Source organism: Rhinatrema bivittatum, chromosome 1 (genome assembly GCF_901001135.1).
Source record: "Rhinatrema bivittatum chromosome 1, aRhiBiv1.1, whole genome shotgun sequence".
NCBI lineage: Eukaryota > Metazoa > Chordata > Amphibia > Gymnophiona > Rhinatrematidae > Rhinatrema > Rhinatrema bivittatum.
The window spans coordinates 111988734-112010142 of record NC_042615.1 but is presented as its reverse complement, the minus strand read 5'-3'; the positions used below and the strand labels follow the sequence as shown (position 1 = coordinate 112010142).

At 40.8% G+C, this 21409-nt stretch overlaps 1 protein-coding gene across 3 annotated transcripts in view; it reads right to left on the bottom strand.

The window, feature by feature from the left end:
• The window catches only part of WWC2 (WW and C2 domain containing 2), a 396047-nt gene that overhangs the window by 147043 nt on the left and 227595 nt on the right, over positions 1-21409 (bottom strand). For all 3 annotated transcript variants that reach the window (XM_029581662.1, XM_029581741.1, XM_029581816.1), the window contains exons 6-7: positions 6773-6902; positions 6255-6401 (exon numbers count right to left, since the gene is read on the bottom strand). In XM_029581662.1, coding sequence (XP_029437522.1) covers positions 6255-6401; positions 6773-6902 — 277 coding nt within the window. The remainder of the gene's footprint in view (positions 1-6254; positions 6402-6772; positions 6903-21409) is intronic.

The window sequence follows — 21409 nt, the reverse complement described above, 5'->3', positions numbered from 1 at the left end:
CCTTTCAAAGTTGCCCATGAGCACAACTGGTCCATGGACTTTGCACCTGCTAGTTCCTGCAGGCTATGTTTGGTTGAAAAGAGCCCGCACACATTTGAAAATGAAGCATATGCGCATAATTTGCCAATCATACCAATAATCCAGAAAAACTATGCGTGCACGCTTTGACAGTCCACATATACCTTTAGCTATTGCTGTTGCTGCTGTGGGCCAGATGAAATTCAGCCAAGGGCCACATCCAGCCCCTGGGCCATAATTTGTTGGACTCCTGCCCTATAGGGTGCTTCAAAGGCAAACATCTCTAGATGACTCCATGAGTCACAGGGAGGAGTAAGAAGAAGGATACTGTGTCTTTCTTTTCCAATGAGCGTCGGTGTGCTGCTCTCTCAGTTGGTGGGCACGAAAGGACCCACCCAGCTCTCAGCAGTTCTCTGGAAGACAATTGTTCCTAATCCATGGGAAGGGATTGGGGCAGCAATCAGGGATTTTCATTGTCTACATGAGGAAAAGAGGACTTTTCCCTAAGTCTCAGATAGGTGTCTATTGGGAAAAAAAAAAGGTCCTACTTTCATTTTGTCTTACTTAAGTGGCATGACGAACTGTACTGTCTGGCGGTTTTACTGCCTACTCAATTATTTGAGAACTGTTTTCTGATTTGTGTAATTCTTTATCGTATATCTTTTGGATCATTAAAAAATATTTTTGATTTGGAAGATCACTATTTATTTATTTATTAATACTCATATCCTGCCCATAGCCAAGCAATCGTGAAGACCTTTATTGCAAAGACTGTGTGAGTGATCTCCTTGGGTCCTGCAGTTAAGCTGCTCCCTTCCACTGAAGAAATCTGAATCTGGGTTTGCAGCAAGTTGGTTACTGCTTTGCAATACTCAAAGCTGGCTCCTTGCCTTTTTAGGGAGCACCCTGAATAAGGTGGATTACATAAAACATTTCCCTTATGCTCATTAGACCAAGGGAAGAATGGTATCAGGACAACTGATTAAGGTGGAAGTGTGATAATCTTAAGCAAGAACTTGAGGTGGGTGCAGAGTATCAATGATTTAATGGAACAGAGTAAAAGGTGGACATGTCACTAAGTCTTGGAGCTCACTGACTCTGTGGGATGAAACCGGCAACAAAAATGAAACATTTCAGGTTAGAGTCTTGAATTTGCTGGGCACTGATATCTCATGTCACTGTGGTAGGCTTTAATTAAGGCTTCAATTGATAAAAGCCTCACATAAACCTGAGAACTAAAGCCTGTCCAGAAATCAGTCTCCCTTCTACAAGGTGATGATAGTTATTCAAAGTTGTTAACTCACAAAGAGGATTGTGACAGACTGCAAGAGGATCTTGCAAGACTGGGAGACTGGGCATGCAGGTGGCAGATGGCATTTAATGTGGACAAGAGCAAAGTGATGCACTTAAGGAAGAGCAGTCTAAATTATAGCTACACACTGCAAGGTTTCACATTAGGAGTCACCGCTCAGGAAAAGGACAATGTGTCATCATGGATAATATGTTGAAATCCTCTGCTCAATGTGTGGCAGTGGCTCAGAAAACAAACAGAATGCTAGGAATGATTAGGAAAGGAATGGAGAATAAAACAGAGAATATCATAATGCCTCTGTATCACTCCATGGTTCGACCACATCTTGAGTATTGTGTGCAATTCTGGCCATCGTATCTCAAAAAAGATATAGCAGAATTAGAAAGGAGACAGAGAAGGGCAACCAAAATAATAAAAGGGATAGAACAATTCCCCTATGAGGAAAGACTAAAGAAGTTAGGGCTTTTTAGCTTGGAGAAGAGACAACTGAGGGAAGGTCTATATAACAATGTGCGGAATGGAAAGATTAAATGCAAATTGGTTTATTCTTTCAAAATGTTCAAAGACTAGGGGACATACAATTAAGTTATTAGGTAATACATTTAAAATAAATAGGAGAAAATATTTTCTTGCTCAATGCATAATTAAGCTCTGCAATTCATTGTCAGAGGACATGGTGAAAGATGTTAGTGTAGCTGAGTTTAAAAAAGGTTTGAACAAGTTCCTGGAGGAAAAGTCCATAATCCATTATTAAGATGGACTTGGGGAAATCCACTATTTATCCCTGGGATAAGCAGCATGGAATCTATTGACCTTTTTGGATCCTGCCAGGTTCTTGTGACCTGGATTTGTCACTACGTGGATCAGGATACTGGGATTGATGGACTTTCAGTCTGACACAGTATGGAAAATCTTTTGTTTTTATAAGTACCAATTGGACTGAAGTGAACTCTAACTGAATTGTTTTTGAGACCAGACTTTCAGAGGTTAAAAGATATTCAAGCAGTTTTTGAGTGGAGCAAGAGAAAAGATCTATGGATTTGCACTCACATCAGATGGCAAATCTCCTCCAATTAAAATCATATGACAACTTGGTAAATTCCTTCCTAGAAACCAGAAGGTCTCAACAAAATATTTCAGCATTCAAAAATCCATATTATATCCCTTTCAAAACTCTGAGGGCCAGAGACTGAATGTCAGGATGCACCAATAACCCAGAGCTCTGAATGATCGGGCTTTGAGATCTGGCTATCAGGGCATCACTGGTCAACTCTCTGAGCCTTCTCCTTAGGTTTCAAGCTCAGCTGGATTGGTAAACTCAGAGTTTTCCCTTCCAGGCTGAAGCTGTCCTGGTCAATACCTTGGCCCTGAAGCCAAAAGGAGACATCCCGATCAGCACCAGGAAAACTTGGGGAAGCCAACACTTCTCTTTAGGAGTGAGATACAAGAAATAGATCAGCTATTTGGGATCTGATGGGTACTTGTGACCTCGTATAGCCACTGTTGGGGGTTAGAATGCCAGGCTTGATGGACCATGGCATCTTCTTATGTACCCACATTTGTAACAACTGGCGTAAAGAACCCACACCTACTCTACTTGCACGTTACAAATCTTCTCTGCAAAGCTATAGTGAGATGATAAACAATGCTAAAAAGAATTACTATGCTGGCAAAATCCACCAATTTCAATTCAATCCAAAAATTCTATTCGAATATGTCACTTCACTTACTAACCTCACTCCAAATATCATCCCAGAAGAAGAAGCCAAAATCAAATGCGAACAACTGGCCTCTTTCTTTCAAGACAAAATCAACAAAATTATGACACGCTTTCCCCACAATTCTCACATGCCCCAATTCAATCTCCACTGTCACATAAAAGACTCTGCCCCAAAGCTAGCAATCTTTGAACGCACTGCAACAACTGAAATTGAATCCCTACTCAAAAAAGCTAGACCTTCCTCTCACCCTTCTGATACCATCCCCACAAAACTCCTCCTCACTGTCCCTGATCTAATAGCCAGCCCTATCTCTAACATTATCAATGCATCCATCGATGCTGGGCAAGTGCCTAACTCTCTTAAATATGCTACACTTAAACCCACTCTAAAAAAACCCAAGCTCGACCCATTAGACCTTGTCAATTACCGCCCAATCTCTAATCTCCCATTTATTGCTAAAATCCTAGAAAAAACTATTAACCGTCAACTTAGTGACTATTTAGAAGAACACCAGATCCTCTCTCCTTCGCAATACGGATTTCGCAAATTACATAGTACTGAAACCCTTCTCTTATCGCTGTCTGATTACCTTCTCAAAAGCCTAGATAAAAATCAACCTCATCTTCTAGTGATCCTGGATATCTCAGCGGCTTTTGATACCGTTAGCCACCAAATACTCCTCCAACGACTACACGAGATCGGAATAACTGGTACTGCCCATAACTGGTTTATATCCTACCTGTCCAACCGAAACTATAAAGTCAAAATTGGCAACCACTTATCAAAGGAAATCCCCCTGATGCAAGGAGTCCCTCAAGGCTCCTCACTTTCATCTACCCTGTTTAACATTTATCTTCTACCGCTTTGCCATCTCCTCGCCAACCTTAAGCTTCCACACTTTTTGTACGCTGATGATGTACAAATCCTCATTCCAATAACGGAATCCATACCCAAAGCCCTTGAAATTTGGGACACCACCCTCGCTGCTATCAATAACCTCCTAACTTCCTTACAACTTGCCCTTAACTCCACAAAAACAGAACTCATGATCATCTCTTCTCCTACCCCCCTACATTCCTCTCCTACATCACCTATAACATCTACTCACATACAATTCTCCCATCAAGTCCGAGACCTAGGAGTCATTCTTGATGACCAAATGACCCTTAAAAAATGTATTAATGCGATTCTTAAAGAATGTTTTTTCAAAATACATACACTCAACCTTTGCTTCACGCATCTGATTTCCGGACAGTTCTACAAGCCATGTTATTTTCTAAAATGGACTATTGCAATTCTCTTCTCTTAGGCCTACCCAAAAATGCCATCCGCCCCTTACAAATTCTGCAAAATACCGCAGCCCGTATCCTTACTAACACAAACTCAAAGGAACACAATACGCCAGTTTTGAAAGAGTTACACTGGCTCCCCATTCAATCTCGCATACATTACAAGACACTAACACTTATCCATAAAGCCCTCCACAATCCTGAAATGAAATGGTTTAATAACTCACTACAATTTCAAGCATCTATTAAACCTACCAGAAATCCATACCTCGCCACCTTACAGACCCCCTCGCCCAAACTATATAAACATGCCTCCACCAAAGCACGAGCGTTTTCCTTTGCAGGCCCCTTGCTATGGAATACTATGCCCTCCGAACTACGCCTTGAACTGTCTCCCAAAACATTCAAGCAAAAACTCAAGACATGGCTATTCACGCATGCTTATACTTGATATATAGAACTTCTTTGAACTCCCCCCAAAGAATACCCAAAGAATTTTTCAAACCAACTTCAACCCCTTGGCAGTCCAAAATTTCAATACCCAGCCCTATGCCTATGATTTACTACCTCTGCCTACATTAGGCTCAGTATCATGTACTTTTATGTTATTATCCCCATATATTTATCTCCAAGTTATTTCTACCTGTTCTTTGTAAGACATTTACTTGTCACTGTTATTGTTCAGAATGTAAACCGAATTGATCAGTAATTCTGTTATTGGAAAGTCGGTATAGAAAAGTTCTAAATAAAAAATAAAAAAATAAATATACATATGTCTATCTACTCCTCTATGTGCCTTGCCTCTATCTACCCAATACTTCCTTTTATGCACCAATTCTGATTTCCCCTTATATCTGCTTACTACTTTCAATACCCTTCTTTACAACTGCTCCTAATTGCAATCTAAGTGCTTCTCTCCCCTCTGCTTCTCCCCCCTCCTACCACCTCTAATTTAGAATCCTATATCTTCTTTATCCTTCCCTAACCTCATACCTAAATTTCTTAGAATCCCTATATTCTCCAGCTTTGTTTAACTCAGTTCAGTTAAGTTGCACCTAAATGATTGTTTTGATTTAATTACTCCTACTTGTTTTATGTTCAATTACCTATTTTTTAACCATTGTTAAATGTATAACGCTTCTAAATGATTGTTTTGACTTAATTACTCCTACTTGTTTTATGTTCAATTACCTATATTTTAACCATTGTTAAATGTATAACGCTCCGGCGGAAGTTCCTGTTCTCTGTACACTGACGTGATATCTCTGATGAGCGGCGGTATATAAAAAACTATAAATAAATAAATAAATAAATAAATAAATAAATCTATAATGATCCATGAAGGACATCTTTGCAAGCACTGTGGGTAGTTCTTGAAACCACTGCCTTGCTTCTTAGGCACGGTAAGGGAAATCGATGCCATGAAGTAAAAAAAGAAGAGTTTCTTACAGGAAAAGATGCATTAAGTAGAAAACAATCTTCCTGATGGGTTCACTGACACCAAATTCAGGTTTATAGGGATGGACTGATACTTCTCAGCAACAGTAAACAGAAGTGTTGAAGAAAAAAGTTAACATGAAAAGTACCCAAAAACCTGACATGGGGGGGCCACCGGGAAAAAGGGTTACTCAGCTGAAAAATATACAAGAAGAAAGCACAAATGACCTGAAGTAAAAACCAGCCATGGAGTGGTCTGGGTATACCCTCCAACAATTAAAGAAAAACAAAAAGCTGAGCTGCTCTGGGTCCAGTGGAGCATGGGGCACAATGACACATGCCTATAAATCTTTCCTACAAGGCTGTGGAAAGATCCTTTGTGTAGATACCAAATGCATTCATTTGCAATTAAAGAGTAAATATATATTAGGGAGCTCTAAATATCATAATAGAGATACATTTGCAAAAAAAACTTACGTCACCAGAAATATCCGTTTGAGACCCTGCATCCAGGGTTTGTCTTGAGAGAGATAAATGTAAATTCATTGGGCTGGACCTTAAATCTGGTTCCGACCTCCCCATACTCTGGTCCAGGTGGAATCGTTCCTTCAGCTTAGCAAGACTCTAGACAGAGAGCACAAAATACTATACTGTTATATTTCTTCAACCCATACATTTTCCCTGTGTTCAAGCATAACTTAAACCCGATTCTTGGTTCAGCCTTCAGCCTCCATAGTTTTGCACCTTAAAAAATATTTTGTTTCTCATACAGGAAAGCAAGATTACAACTTTACTTACCAAGACATATTTGCCCATAGCAAAAAATCATTTGTAAGCAGGACATGCCAGTAAGAGAGGTTTATAGGTAAATATAGTATCAACAAAAAAGTCCATTTCAAATCTTCATACGCTGAAGTTCCAGGGTCAGTATTCTTTCCCGGTTCACGGATGACAAAAAATAAACCAAGTACTGAATATATATTTCTCCATAATACCTGCATGAGATCTTGCTTCTCTTTTTCTCCAGAGCTGATGGCCTTCCTGATAGATTTCAGCTCGCTGAGAATGGCTTTGGCCTCATTAAGCTCATACCCACTCTGGCCTCCAGACATTTTTTGGTCAATTCTATTAAAATAAAGCAAAAGAAATAAGACATACGTTTTGATGGTCAGGGTTCAGAAAGGAATTTCAGGTCATGGCAGAAAACAAATTTATGTGATCACCCTTCAAGGCAATTCATGCCAGAAAAATAGGAGTAATATGAAGTACTCCATCCTACCTGTTATTCCCTTTTTCACCAGTACTTTAGGAAATACGCATAGACGAGGACATTTAACCTATTATTTAAAGGACTAGATAGTTTCACAAAACCTTAAAGTTAACTATCTGTATTCAGCATGGATGCAATTTCATTTTTTTCCTATTCTTTCTAAAGCATCCAGTATATCATTTTCAGTTACTACTAAATGAGTTGATCTAAATTTTGGGAGTCAAACTGCAGGTGCCTAATGATTAAGATTTGTTTTTTTTGATCTGGCACCCTGACCTGGAATTAGGATCAAAATCATGAATCCCAATTTACATTGGGGGAAACTATTTATGGCTATATTTATATATAACATTATTATTATTATTATTATTATGGTATAGTGTTACCAGATGTATGCAGCACTGTGCAGACACACATAAGAAGCAGACCCTTGAGCTTAGAATCTAGTCAAGGTAGACAGACAAGACACACAATGGCAGAAACACTGATAAGTCCCTCACCACTGATCCAAAGGGACTCCAGCATAGCCTCCAGAAGCATACTGTTCCTAGGACTCGGGAGAGAACTTCCTCTAACTCTGGACTACCTTTATAGGTCTCCTAGCCAGGACTTCCTGTGGCGCTAGTTGATGATGTCATATCCTCCAAGCAGGGGCAGCTCAAGGCAGTCTGCTGCCTGAGGCAAGGGATGAGATGGTGCTCCCCCCCACCCGAGGCATGACGCAGGTCAAATCACCTCTTGGGAGTCTTGCCCTGTCAATTATTTGAAATGCTGTAGATGTGGATAGGCAGAGGGTCAGAGTTCCCAGAAGTATGGCAGAAAAGACTGGTGGTGATAATATTTTTAGGAAACTGGCAATCCTGCCACACTCCTGGGAACCCTACTATTTGCATCCCAACCTTCTCCAGCATTTGCACCCTGGGAAAGTGGGAGATGGTTGAATGGTGAGGGTCTGTGCATGACACTCTCTCTTAGGGCCGGTGCAAGGGTATTAGGTGCTCGACAAAATCTACAGCCTTGTGCCTGTCCCCACTCTCAACAAACACAATTAAAAATTATGCATTAATAACAGATTTTACATGAAAAGGGGCATTCAAAGTACAATCTTCTGATATAAAAATATCACTTAAAAGAACATAGATATTATATTTATATGCACTGCAGTAAAAACCCTACCCATGAACATGCAACATCGCAAACATTATACTAGGCCCTAAAACACTAATTAAGAAAACAGAACAAGACAAATTGCTATAGATCCCTACACAGAAACTACACAGTAGCAGAATACCTCATTTTGTCACACACCAGAGCACAGACAGACCATAACCAAATATAGAATAAAATGACCAGAAGCGTGCAGACAAAAACTGAACTGGAAATCACAAAAAGCCAGACTCTGCATGCTATGAAACAATGGAAAAACTGAAACCACTATTCCTCATAAAACAATAAAATCAAGAAATATAAAATATCAATCATAATAGTAAAACAATACTAATAAAAATAAAGAAATATTTCAATATTCCCAACAAATAGAATAGCATTCTATAATTAAATTGGCATTCTATAATTAAATTCATATAAACATTTTTAAAACATTCCCAAAAACAAAATATTTCAAACAGCAGCAGACACATCAAATAACATCCAATAATTATAACTAATAAGAATAAAAAAATTCCCAGCTTTCCATGCTTGGGAACTTCTGACTTCCCGTCACCGTGACATTTTCCTGAATAAGTGGGGAAAAGGGGCTACACACAGACCTTGTCCACTCTGTCTCATATACACACGCTTTCTAATACACATTTTTTCTTTCACACACATGATTTCTCATACAAGTGCACGCATTCATTTGCAGGTTCTCCCGCTCCCCTGCTTTCCGTCCCCTTACTCCTCCCCTTTCTTTTTCAATCACTCCACTTTCTTTTCCATCCTCCTCACACACTCAGTCCCCTTTGCTCCCCCTCCCACCTCCTCTCACTCCCTCACTTACTTATCCCCTCCCCTGTTATACCATTCCATTCCTTCTCACTCACCCCCTTCTCTTCTCATCTCTCATAGCCCACCGACCGGGTCTCTTCTTCTTCATGCCTGCGGTGTTCCCATCATAATTCCGCAATGGCCTGCGGTTTCTTTTTCTGCTCGCAGGGCCTGGGATCCCTGTAGCCATGGGACACTTAGTAATTTTGTGATGCTGCCTTCTTCCTGCCTGTAGGGCATCACAATTTCACGCCACTGTTGCTGACTTCTTTTTGCCTGTGGGGCTTGGGATCCCCTCAGGCAGATTACAATTTCAGGCTGCTGCTGCCATCGTCTTCTTGCCCGAGAGGCCTGTGATCCCCGTGAGCAGGTCACAATTTTAGGCTGCTGCTGGTGTCTTCTTTCTGCTCGAGGGGTCTGGAATCCCTATGGGTAGGTCACAATTTTGTATCGCTGCTGTTATCTTCTTCCTGACTGCGGGCACTCATCATTTAGAACCGTGGACATTTGTATCTGCATGCAGGGTGAGGCGGCCACCAGAGTTGTTTTTTTGTGGATGGGGGTGAGCACTTTTTGCCGCCTCCGAATTTTGCCTCCTGAAGCAGCCACCTCACTCTGCCTAATGATAGAACTGCCCCTGCCTCCAGGAATATATAAGGAAGTCTCTTGCAACCAGTCAGTGCCTTGGCAACAGGTCTCCTGAGTAGCCTGCTGATCAGTGTGTGGTGCTAGTTTGTGGTCCTGCCTTGAGCTCTTGGCTTGTCTGCTATCTGCTTCTTTCCTCATTTCATCTTGTGTGTCCTCCTGCCTGCCCTGCTTCTTTGGATTTGACTGATTGGACCTGTCCTTGACTATGGATCTGAATACTGCTTGCCTGCTGCCTGCCCTGACCTTGGTTCATCTCTTGGATTCTGCTTTCTGCTGCCAACCCTGACCTTGCTTTGTTCTCTTAATTTCCTTGTTTGCTGCCTGCCTCAGCCTCTGCTTGGACCTGGATATTCTTCCCTTGCCTTGCCCCTGGGACCTGCTTAAGTCCTGCCAGCTCAACCTGTGGGAATAACGGTTGTCCTCTTCTGGCACTTCCCCGCTGTGGCAATAAGAAGACCCGATTCTGGAAAACCTAGAGTGATTTCTTTGAGACTTCTGCCTCATCTTTGACAAACCAGGTCGAGCATCTTAAGCCATATCTGACCTCTTACAATTCGCCAGGGCCCCTGAACTGTGGGGGGAATATGCATTCTAGTTTTGGTTGCCAGCCTCAGAGCTTCAGTGGCGTGATGACAACCTGGTAGCTACTTTTCAACAGGGTCTCTTGGAGACCATCAAGAATGACCTCTCATGGTGAGAAATACCTGAGTCACTGGAGAAGCTCATTTGTTTAGCCATTCGGCTGGATCTCAGCTTCCATGAACATGCCTGAGAGCGAGGGCAGGCCTGTCACCTGATCTGTCTCTCACCACATTTTCAACAACCCGTGGTTCCTCTTAGAACACAGTCCCTGCCTGACCACACCGAGGAGCCGAAGCAGGTGGACCATCCCAGAGGAACACCAGCAAAGGAGAAGCCTGAACCTTTGTATTGCGCTGGCACCAGTCACTATATAGCTTGGTGCTCTATCAAGCCAGGAAACTCCTGGGCCTAGGGATGGTAGGGGTGGCCACCCTAGGTTGACAAGCCACTTCTTCACAAGTCCTGTTGCTGGTAAGTCTGGCCGTGAACAACACTATGATACATTTCCTCCTGGACTCGGGTGTGGCAGGAAGTTTCATACAAAAATCAGCAGTTCACCAATACAGCATCTCCGTGGAACCACTGAAGATACCATTCATGGTGTCCTTTAGTTTCTGGTGAACCCCTGCCAGGGAGTATTACCAAGACCACAACTCCACTTCTAATGTGCATAGGCATTCTTTCTGTGTCGCTGGCTGATGATGTCATATCCTTTATGAGTATATAAGGAAGTATCTTCAAACCAGCCAGTGCCTTGGCAACAGGTCTCCTGAACAGCCTAACTCCAGTGTGTGTTGCTAGTTCGTGTCCCTGCCTTGTGTTCTTGTCCCTGCTCCTGCTCCTGGCTTGTCTGGTGTCCGCTCCTTCCCCCATCTCTTGCATTGTGTGTCCTGCATCTGGTTTTTCTCCTGCCTGCCCTGTTTCTTCAGATTGACTGCTTGAACCTGACTTCAGCTTTGGATCTGATTACTGCTTGCCTGCCCTGACCCTGGTTCGTCTCTTGGAATCTGCCTTCTGCTGCCAGCCCCAACCTTGCTTTTTTCTCTGGATTTTCATGTTTGCAATCTGCCTTGATCTCTGCATGGACCTGGACATTCCCCCTTACTTTGCCCCGGGACCCACACCAGGGGCTCAACCTTGTTTGCAATCTGCCTTGACCTCTGCTTGGACCTGGACATTCTCCCTTGCTTTGCCCTTGGCCGTCTGATCCAAGGGCTCAACCTGGGGGAACGATGGCTGAAATAGGTGAAGCTCCCGTTGCTCTGTTTCTGGCACTTCTGCCTGTGGTGAGAGAAACCACATGGGTTCATCCGTGCAACACATTCCATTATCTCACCACTCAGGAGTCCACATCGCTACCAGTCAGTCCAAAAGAGCTCATGGAGTGGCTGGCACGTACCTTTCTTAAAAACAAAAAAAGCATGAAAAACAGCAAGACCATGACTGGGAATAACTAAACCAGGTGGGTTTAACTGAGCAGGGGACAACTTTTAATAAGTAAAGCCGAAAGCAATGAGGACTTTGGAAAGTTTATAGAAGAGAAATAGCCAGTGGGGTGGGTGAGTTTCTAAGTGAGGCAGACCTGCACCTGAAAAATCAGCTCCCAGTCTCCACCCAGTTCCTCTTTCATAGTATGGTAGGCATTTTTTTGACGAAATGGTAAAAACCACAAAAATAACCGTTCTGTATCCGCTATGCGTTTCTTATGCACAGCTTTAACAGATTACTTAACTTGGTCCTTACTTGCAGACAGTGGAAGCTGCTTCTTCAACACTAAAAGCTTTATTAACAGGTAAAATAAAGAGCAGTCTTACTATGCATAAATGGAAAATTACAGCAACTAGCATAGTCCGGGTCACAGAAATAAAGTCAGGGATAGCCAGGTTGGTTGCTGATTCATAGTTCTAACCAGTTCTGACTACAGATGGCTGAGAAAACCCAGGAGGCAAGAAATTCCCAGGCACCTCTGCTTCAGTCAGAAGTTTATTTAAAACAATTTATTGATCACTTTACTGATAAATCTCTCTAAGCGATGCACAACATTAAAACAAGATAAACAATTGCACTTCAGGGCCTCAAGCACAGCAATATACAACACAACACCACTGCTCTTCTCGAGATTCCAACCTGTCTCTTCTATATTTACAGAATTAGATGTCAAAAGCTGATGACATTAACCACGAGTTTAGTTGTTTCCAGTACCTCAAAAGATCCTTTTCTTCCAATTCCAGCAGGAGGCTATTCCACAAACTAGCAATTGTTGCTGAGAAAGACCTATTTTGCAGCCACAAATGACAAAAAGATTTGGCCTTTGGAAGCTCTTAGCTGAGTGCAAACTCCTACCTGCCTCATACAACTTCAAGCTCCCTTTTAAATGAGGGGGACATATCCCTTGCAGCATGTCAGCAAAGGATTCTTAAATATTACTCCTGGTGGAATTCTGAGCTGCTGCGGAGAGCAGAATTTGCGCAGAATTCCCCTCCTGCACAGAATTTGGAGCAGGCTCCGACATGCCACGAGCAGAGCCCATCCCGCTTGTGGCAAAGATCGGCAGCCACAAGTGGAGTCGATCCCACTTACAATGTGGAGGATGGGATCATTTAATTGAGCAAAGGTCCCTGCCCACTTGAGGTATATATATGAAAAGCAGGCACTGGGGTGGGTAGGGAAGGAGGTACGGAGGTAAGGAGTTGCAGGCTGATGCAATACAGTGTGCTCAACCGAGTGCACTGGTTTACCTGCAGTTGGACGCGCGTCCACAGCCCCTTTATGCTATAAGGGGATTAGCACGCCGACAACACGCATCCAATGCATAGCGAAACAAATAGTGCTCATCACATACAAATGCATGTTGATAAGGCTATTAGCTATGATCCCCATATGCAAAAAAAAAAAAAAGTGCACCAGACTTGCACATTTTTACGCTCAGAAATTAACGCCTGTCCAGAACAGGCGTTAATTTCTGAGCAGCCCAAAAAGTTGTACGTAAAAACAGAAAATACTGCTTTTCTGTATATCCTCTGACTTAATATCGTGGCGATATTAAGTTGGAGGAAAGAAAAGTTTAAAATTTAAAAAAAAAATATATATATATTTTTTTTTTAAAAAGAGTGCCGGCGGTCAGTTTATGAAAACAGACGCTCAGTTAACAAGCGTCCATTTTCCGAACCTGTGGCTCTGCGCCACTTACGAAAACAGATGCTGATAAATTCAGCGTCCGTTTTCTCAACCCATGGACAGCCACCTCTCCTGGGCACTCGCTGCCAAAGGAAGCGCTAAGGGCACTCAGCGCCCGAACACTCAGCGCCCGCTTTCGAAATGGTTTTATTGCATCGGCATCCTTGGTTTTCAAAATGAGGCCTTTAACTTCACCTGCATTTGAGGAAAGGCCACCTGTGAAACAGAGTTTGAGACAGCTAATAGACAGCATGATTAAAATAGAATTCAAAATAACAGTCTAACACAAATAACTAAGAATCTTTTTCATCTTAACTGAAAAACAGTTTTCTAGGTCAAGCTGAAAAGAAATGTGTGAATATGATATAAAGTCTGATGTTATATATATATATACACCAGGTAATTATGCAATTATCGCGAACACTAATGAAATGTATCTCTCTTTATACAATTACACTTCTTTATTAAACATTTTTTGTTTTACACTTTTTTTTTAAACATTGTTTGTTCATATCACATATTAAGCGCGCAAATGTCCTATCACAAGCCACTTATTAAATCTGAAAATGTCCAAATATCAATTGCAATTCTGCACTGCAAATGTGCTGTGTTAGGCTTCCAACCATTCTATCTGCCACATCTAGTATCCTTTTGTCAACATAAACTCTCCTCAACAAAGGACCTCTGTTTCACCAAAGCTTGGCTTCATTAGGAGGAAGAGATGCAAAAAAAGTTTCCCATACTTCCAACTGTGAAGACAAAAATAGGTCTATACCAGTTTCTGCATTTATAAAGCACTACAGCTTAGCATACTTGCTCTGGTGATCTTGCACCTACCACACCTCCAATATTCAAACTTTTATGGACTTCCTCATACCACAACTAGGAGATCACAGATATCAAAAATATTTATCTTGTTATATTAACCAAATAACCCACAATAAAAATGCAACATGTATGCTTTCTAAAACATTTCTAAAAATGTTTGCAACATACTTCTATATCAAAGATATGAAACTGAGGCTTACAGTCATGGGACCTGTAAGGCTCTTAAATACAGGTGAGACTGCAGCTGTTGCTTGCTGAATCAAAATGACATCAAATGTTGTTCTCATTCAAAAAAAAAAAAAAAAACCCCCTCCAAAAATTACTATGATTATCTTTCAAGAAAACTCTACATGTTGTGTGTTCTGTATTATGTGAAAAAATAGTATACAAAATAGGACCACAAAAATACCTCCCATTCAATAACGAAGTTAAGACTGACTGGAGCTATAGTGTAGACCAACAAAACAAGAAGGGAGGCGATCTATGAAAGCCGTAATGGTATCAACAAACAAGATAGATGCCAGATGTCCTTTATAAGCATTTATTGTAGTGGAGACGTAAAATGCCCGACTCAGGCCGAGTTTCGCCACTACCCAAGTAGCTGCCTCAGGGGCTGACATGTTCAAGAATATGAACATATATATATCGTTTGTTTTGAAGGTTTGAACAGCACCAGTCAATACCTGTCAGTTTGATAATATTCAGAATATAGTCTCCACTCTTGTCTTTGTGACAAAGAACTGAATATCATTTTTCTGTACAATTCATTTCTTGCCAATGTTTCACCAATGGTGATTCTGCGTTCAAATGCAGCTGTTGTGTTGAATGATTTGTGTCTTAACCACCAGCTTGGTCTATCCTATATACAACCTAAGACACAGACATTGGATGGCATATATAACTTGAGCCATATTGCAGTCATAGTGGTCCTTCAAAGAAAAACTAATTAGTAAAAAAGAATATGTAAAATTGCCGATCTTCATCACATTACCACATACCAACAACGGGTACACACAAACTGACCATGATCACCCAGACCTTCAATAGGATCAAATGCAGGTCCTGCATGTACTAGTTTATCCCGCAGATTGTGGTCCCGAGTGTGTGGAAACAAAGATTTGATATCAAAATCCTTGTGCAACTTAACCCAATGCTTAAGAACAATACTCTGTATCACATCAGATTTGTGTGAATAAGGCATTATACATACTGGTCTATTAGTGGATGATCATACTGTTTGCAACAATAGTTCTCTATTCATATGAAGACCTCTTTTGTAAGCCCATTTTATGACTCTGCTAGGATAACTTTGAGACAAGAAACAAGAATCCATTAATTGCGCTTATCTTTTGTAATCTTCTGATGAAGTGCATAAGCATTTTAATCTTAAAAATTGTCCCATACATACATTAATTCACAGATTACTAGGATAGTAGCTGTTAAAATGCAACAAGATGTTCCTATCAGTTGATTTTGTAAATATGGTGGTAACCAACCTACCCTCATAATTGTACATAAGGACATTAAAAAATGCTGAATGGTATTGTATTGTAAACTGCAAATTACTGTTTCTTGTATTAATCTAAGTACTGAAAAGATTCAGGTCTGCTTCTGTGCCAGACCAGATAAAAAAATATATCAATAAATCTCACCTACATATGTAAAGATGATCAATATTGAGAGGGATAGATGTGCATCTATCTCCTCAAATTGTGTAACATATAGACTGGCCACAGAAGGAGCCATAGTGATTCCCATTGCTGTTCCTTTAATTTGTTTAACAGCTGGTCCTTGAAAGCAAACAAATTTTCTCTGAATGTTACTGTCACTAATTGCATCACAAAATCACTAATTGGCTCACTATGATCATTTAATAGCAAAGACTCTTTAATGACTTGAAGGGCCTCATATTGAGAAATACCGGGGTAAAGAAAAAATATATATCAGCAGTTGCTACAAAGCAGGAGCCCTCCCATAGAAGCTTAGACTCTAAAATTTGGATAGAATGTGATATTTCTTATATACGATCTGCTTGTAGGGACAACAGATCGCAAAAACTAATCAGCACACGGACATGGGCTCCAAAATAGACCCAATTTCAGATATGATTAGGTGCCCTGGAGGCACTGTCAAGGATTTATGTATTTTAGGCACTAAATAAAAAGTTGGCATTCTGAATACAGTTCAAATAAAAAACAATATTGTTTAGACGTGATTCATTTCTTTTTTAACCCCTCTTCTGATATTAAGTTTATGTGTATCTGTAGCACCCAAGTAGGATCTTATTTAAGAGGACAATAAAAATTCATATCTGTCAGCTAACACTTCGCTTCAACATCATATGCCATCATATCCATTATAATGATTCTACTGCCCTTATCTGCTGGCCTAACAGCAGCTGAATTAGAACTCAGAGAATGACAAATGGGATCCTAACTGAACGAGGAAGCATTCCCCGATCTTCACACCAAAACACTCGCCAAACCTGCACATAAGCTAACAAAGTGGAGAACTTTCATTCTCGAAGCAAGGTGGCAATCACCACAGTAGAATATCCATGCTTCAACAAGCAGGCCTCTCATGGGCCATACCATAAGACAAAACTGAGTCAGATCTTCATGAAGGATAGGTCCATGCTGCAACAGATTCCTATGTGCTGGAAAACGGAGGGGGAGTCTACCAGGAATCTTCGCAGATTTGCATACCATGGTAAAATGGCCAATCCGGTGCCACCAAAAGCACCACACCCCTGTGAACTTCGATCCTCTGAACTATTCTGTACTACATGGGCCATGGGGGAAATGTATACAGCAGCTTGTCCTCCAGCCATACCTGCATGAGAGCATCAATACCCAAGGATTTTGGATCTCTCCTGTGACTGAAGAATCAAGGAACCTTCGCAATGTGAGATGTTGCCAGCAGGTCTAGAAACGGAAGGCCCCAGCGTTCCACTATCAGCTGAAACATCTCAACCAAGAATACCCATTCTCCTGGGTCCAAACTCTCCTTGCTCAGAAAGTCTGCTCTTATATTGTCTTTTCCTGCAAGATGCACTTCCGCCCATTCCATAAGTTGGTCTATCTCCTGCGACATTTTCTGGCTTTTGATTCCCCCATACTGATTACTGTAAACCAACATCGTTGCGTTGTCCAACATTACTCGGACTGTTCAACCTGGCAGCCTGCTGCTGAACTGCAAGCATGCCAACCGGACCACTTGGGCTTCCAGTCGATTGATACTCCAGAGAGACTCTTCTGTATTCCAGTGCCCTTGCGCCCTTAGTTACTGACAGTGAGCTCCCCAACCCTGAAGGCTCGCGTCTGTCGTGAGTACCAACCAATTCAGCGATGTCAGGGAAACTCCCTCTCTCAGATGATCTGCTTGCAACTATCACAGGAGGTGAGAACAGACTTCCATCGGCAGGTGGAGCCAAATCAAATATTTATTTATTTATTTAAGGATTTTTATATACCGCGGCTCGTTAGCAAACATCACCTCGGTTTACAATGAACATTAAATTAGCAACACGCTTTACAATCCAACAGATATAAATAATGATATATAGCTGATAACACAGAACTTACAAAAATTGAAATTAAATCAAACTAGAAATTAGCTAGGGGTATAAGACTGGCGGATCAACTTAATAGTACATTATTAACAATAATATTAACTATTAAAAATAGTCCTGAGACTGCAATTTCCAACGATACAACAGGAAGTGCTGAAGAGATTCATATGCACCCTCGCCCATGGCACCACTTCCAGCGTTGCTGCCATCAAACTGAGTATCTGTAGCTAGGACCACACTGTCGGGTGTATAGTGTTCACCAAAAGACGCACCTGTGTTATCAACTTCTGAATACAAGCTTCTGGCAGGAAAGCTTTCCCCTACCTCAGGTCAAACCAAACACACAGGTACTCCAAAGACTGAGAAGGTTGAAGACTGTTCTAGAACATAAGACGTTGCCAAACTGGGTCAGACCAAATGTCCATCAAGCCCAGCATCCTGTTTCCAATAGTGGCCAATCCAGGTTACAAGTACCTGGCAAGTAACCAAACACTAAGTAGATCCCATGCTACTAATAGCAGTGGCTATTCCCTTAATCAACTTGATTAATAACAGTTAATGGACTTCTCTTCCAAAAACGTATCCAAACCTTTTTTAAACCTAGCTACACTAACTGCACTAACCAGATCCTCTGGCAATAAATTCCAGAGTTTAATTGTGTGTTTAGTAAAAAATAATTTTCTCCAATAAGTTTTAAATGTGCTACTTGCTAACTTCATGGAGTGCCCCCTAGAACTTCTGTTATCCGAGAGAGTAAATAACCGATTCACATTTACCCATTCTAGCCCTCTCATGATTTTATAGACATCTATCATAATCTCCCTCAGCCGTCTCTTCTCCAAGCTGAACAACCCTAAACTCTTCAACCTTTCCTCATAGGAGAGCGATTCCATCCCCTTTATCATTTTGGTTGCCCTTCTCTGTACCTTCTCCAGTGCAACTATATCTTTTATAAGATGCGGCAACCAGAATTGTGTACAGTACTCAAGGTGTGGTCTCACCATGGAGCTACAGAGAGGCATTATGACATTTTCTGTTTTATTCACCATTCCCTTCCTAATAATTCCTAACATTCTGTTTGCTTTTTTGACTGCTGCAGCACACTGAGCCGACAATTTCAATGCATTATCCACGATGATGCCTAGATCTTTTCTTTTGCATGGTAGGTTCCATATTAGGAGCTAACATCATGTAACTACAGCATAGGTTATTTTTCCCTATATGTATCACCTTACACTTCTCCATATTAAATTTAATCTGCCATTTGGATGGCAATTTTCCAGAATCGCAAGATCAATCTGCAATTTATCACAATCTGTTTGTGATTTAACTACTCTGAATAGCTTTGAATCATCTGCAAATTTGATTACCTCACTCACTGTATTCCTTTCCAAATCCTACTTTCTATTTCCTGACTTTTAACCAGTTTGTAATCCATGAAAGAACACCACCTCCAATCCCATGACTTTTTAGTTTTCTTAGAAGCCTCTCATGAAGAACTTTGTCAAATACCTTCTGAAAATCCAAATTCACTACATCTACTGATTCACCTTTATCCACATGTTTATTAACCCCTTCAAAAAAATGAAGCAGATTTCCCTTGCGTAATATTCCTTGCTGATTGTGTTCCATTAAACCATGTCTTTCTATATGCTCTGTGATTTTGATCTTTGGAATAGTTTCCTATGTTTTTCCCGGCACTGAAGTCAGGCTCACTGGTCTATAATTTCCTGGATCACCGCTGGAGCCCTTTTTAAATATTGGGGTTACATTGGCCACGCTGCAGTCTTCAGGTACAATGGATGATTTTAAAGATAGGTTACAAATTTTAACTAATAGATTTGAAATTTCATTTTTGAGTACCTTCAGAACCCTGGGATGCATACCATCTGGGCCAGGTGATTTACCACTCTTTAGTTGTCAATCTGACCTACTACATCTTCCAGGCTAGGCTCACTTATTTTGTTCAGTTCATCTGACTCATCACCCTTGACAACCATCTCCAGATCAAATATCTCCCCAACATCCTCATTAGTAAACACAGAAGCAAAGAATTCAGTTAGTCTTTCTGGAATGGCTTTATCATCCTTAAGAGCCCTTTTAACCCCTCAGTTATCTAACAGTCCAACCAAATCCCTCTCAGGTTTCCTGCTTCAGATAAATTTTAAAAAGTTTTATTATGAATTTTTGCCTCTACGACCAACTTCATTTCAAATTCTCTCTTACCCTGTATTATCAATAACAGTTTTATACTTAATTTGACAATGCTTATGCTTTTTCCTATTTTCTTCAGATGGATCCCTCTTCCAATTTTTGAATGAAGATCTTTTGGCTAAAATAGCATCTTTCATCTCACCTTTTAATAATTGTTTTGCCTTCCTTCTACTTTTCTTAATGCATGGACTATGCTACTAAGATTGTATTTTTAAACATTGTCCATGCCCATTGTACACTTTTAACCTTTGCAGCTGCACCTTTCAGTTTTTTTCTAACTATTCTCCTCATTTTATCAAAATTTCCCTTTTGAAAACTTAGTGTTAGAACTGTCCCCCTTCTAGTCATTAGTTCAAATTTGATCATGTTATAATCATTATTGCAAAGTAGCCCCACCTCTTATCTCTCTTACCAAATTCTGCATTCCACTAAGAATTAGATCTAATATAGCTTCCTCTCTCATCAATTCCTGAACCAATTGCTCCATGAAGTAGTTTAGTTCATCCAGGAACTTTACGCCTCTAGCATGTCCTGATGTTACCTTTACCCAGTCAATATTGGGGTAATTGAAATCTCCTATTATTACTGCACTGCCAAATAGTTTAGCTTCCCTGATTTCTCTTAGCATTTCATCATCCATCTAATCATTTTGACCAGACGAACGAAAGTATACTCCTATACACATGGGATTTCTACCCATATAGATTCTATTGTACATTTAGTCTCTTGAATGATCTTTATCTTGTTTGTCTCTGTGCCCACACAGATATAAAGCATCACACTCCCACCAAGTTGATCCTCCCTATCATCGAGATATAATTTGTACCCCGATATAGCACTGTCCCATTGATTATTCTCCTTCCACCAGGTCTCTGAGTTGAGAATTATGTCTGTCTCATAATTCACTGATATACACTCTAACGCTTCCATCTTACTTCTTAGACTTCTGGAATTGGCATACAGACATTTCAAAGTGTATTTTTTTTGTTTGTATTAACAACTTGCTTTTCAGTTAATAGGGATAATTTGGAATCTTTTAGCTCAGATGATACTTTATTTATAGGCACATGGACTACTTTTGCTTTTATTGAAATCTCTCTGTTGGGATGCCCTAACTCTCCTGTTTCATTAGTATCCTTTGAAGATACCTTCCTCTGAACCATGCGCTGCTGAGTGACTGTTGGCTTTCCCCTTTGATCTAGTTTAAAAGCTGCTCTGTCTCCTTTTTAAAGGTCAGAGCCAGCAATCTGGTCCCACTCTGGTTAAGGTGGAGTCCGTACTTTCAGAAAAGTCTCGCCCTTCCCCAAAAAGTTGTCCAGTTCCTTATAAAACTGAATCCCTCTTCTCTGCATCATC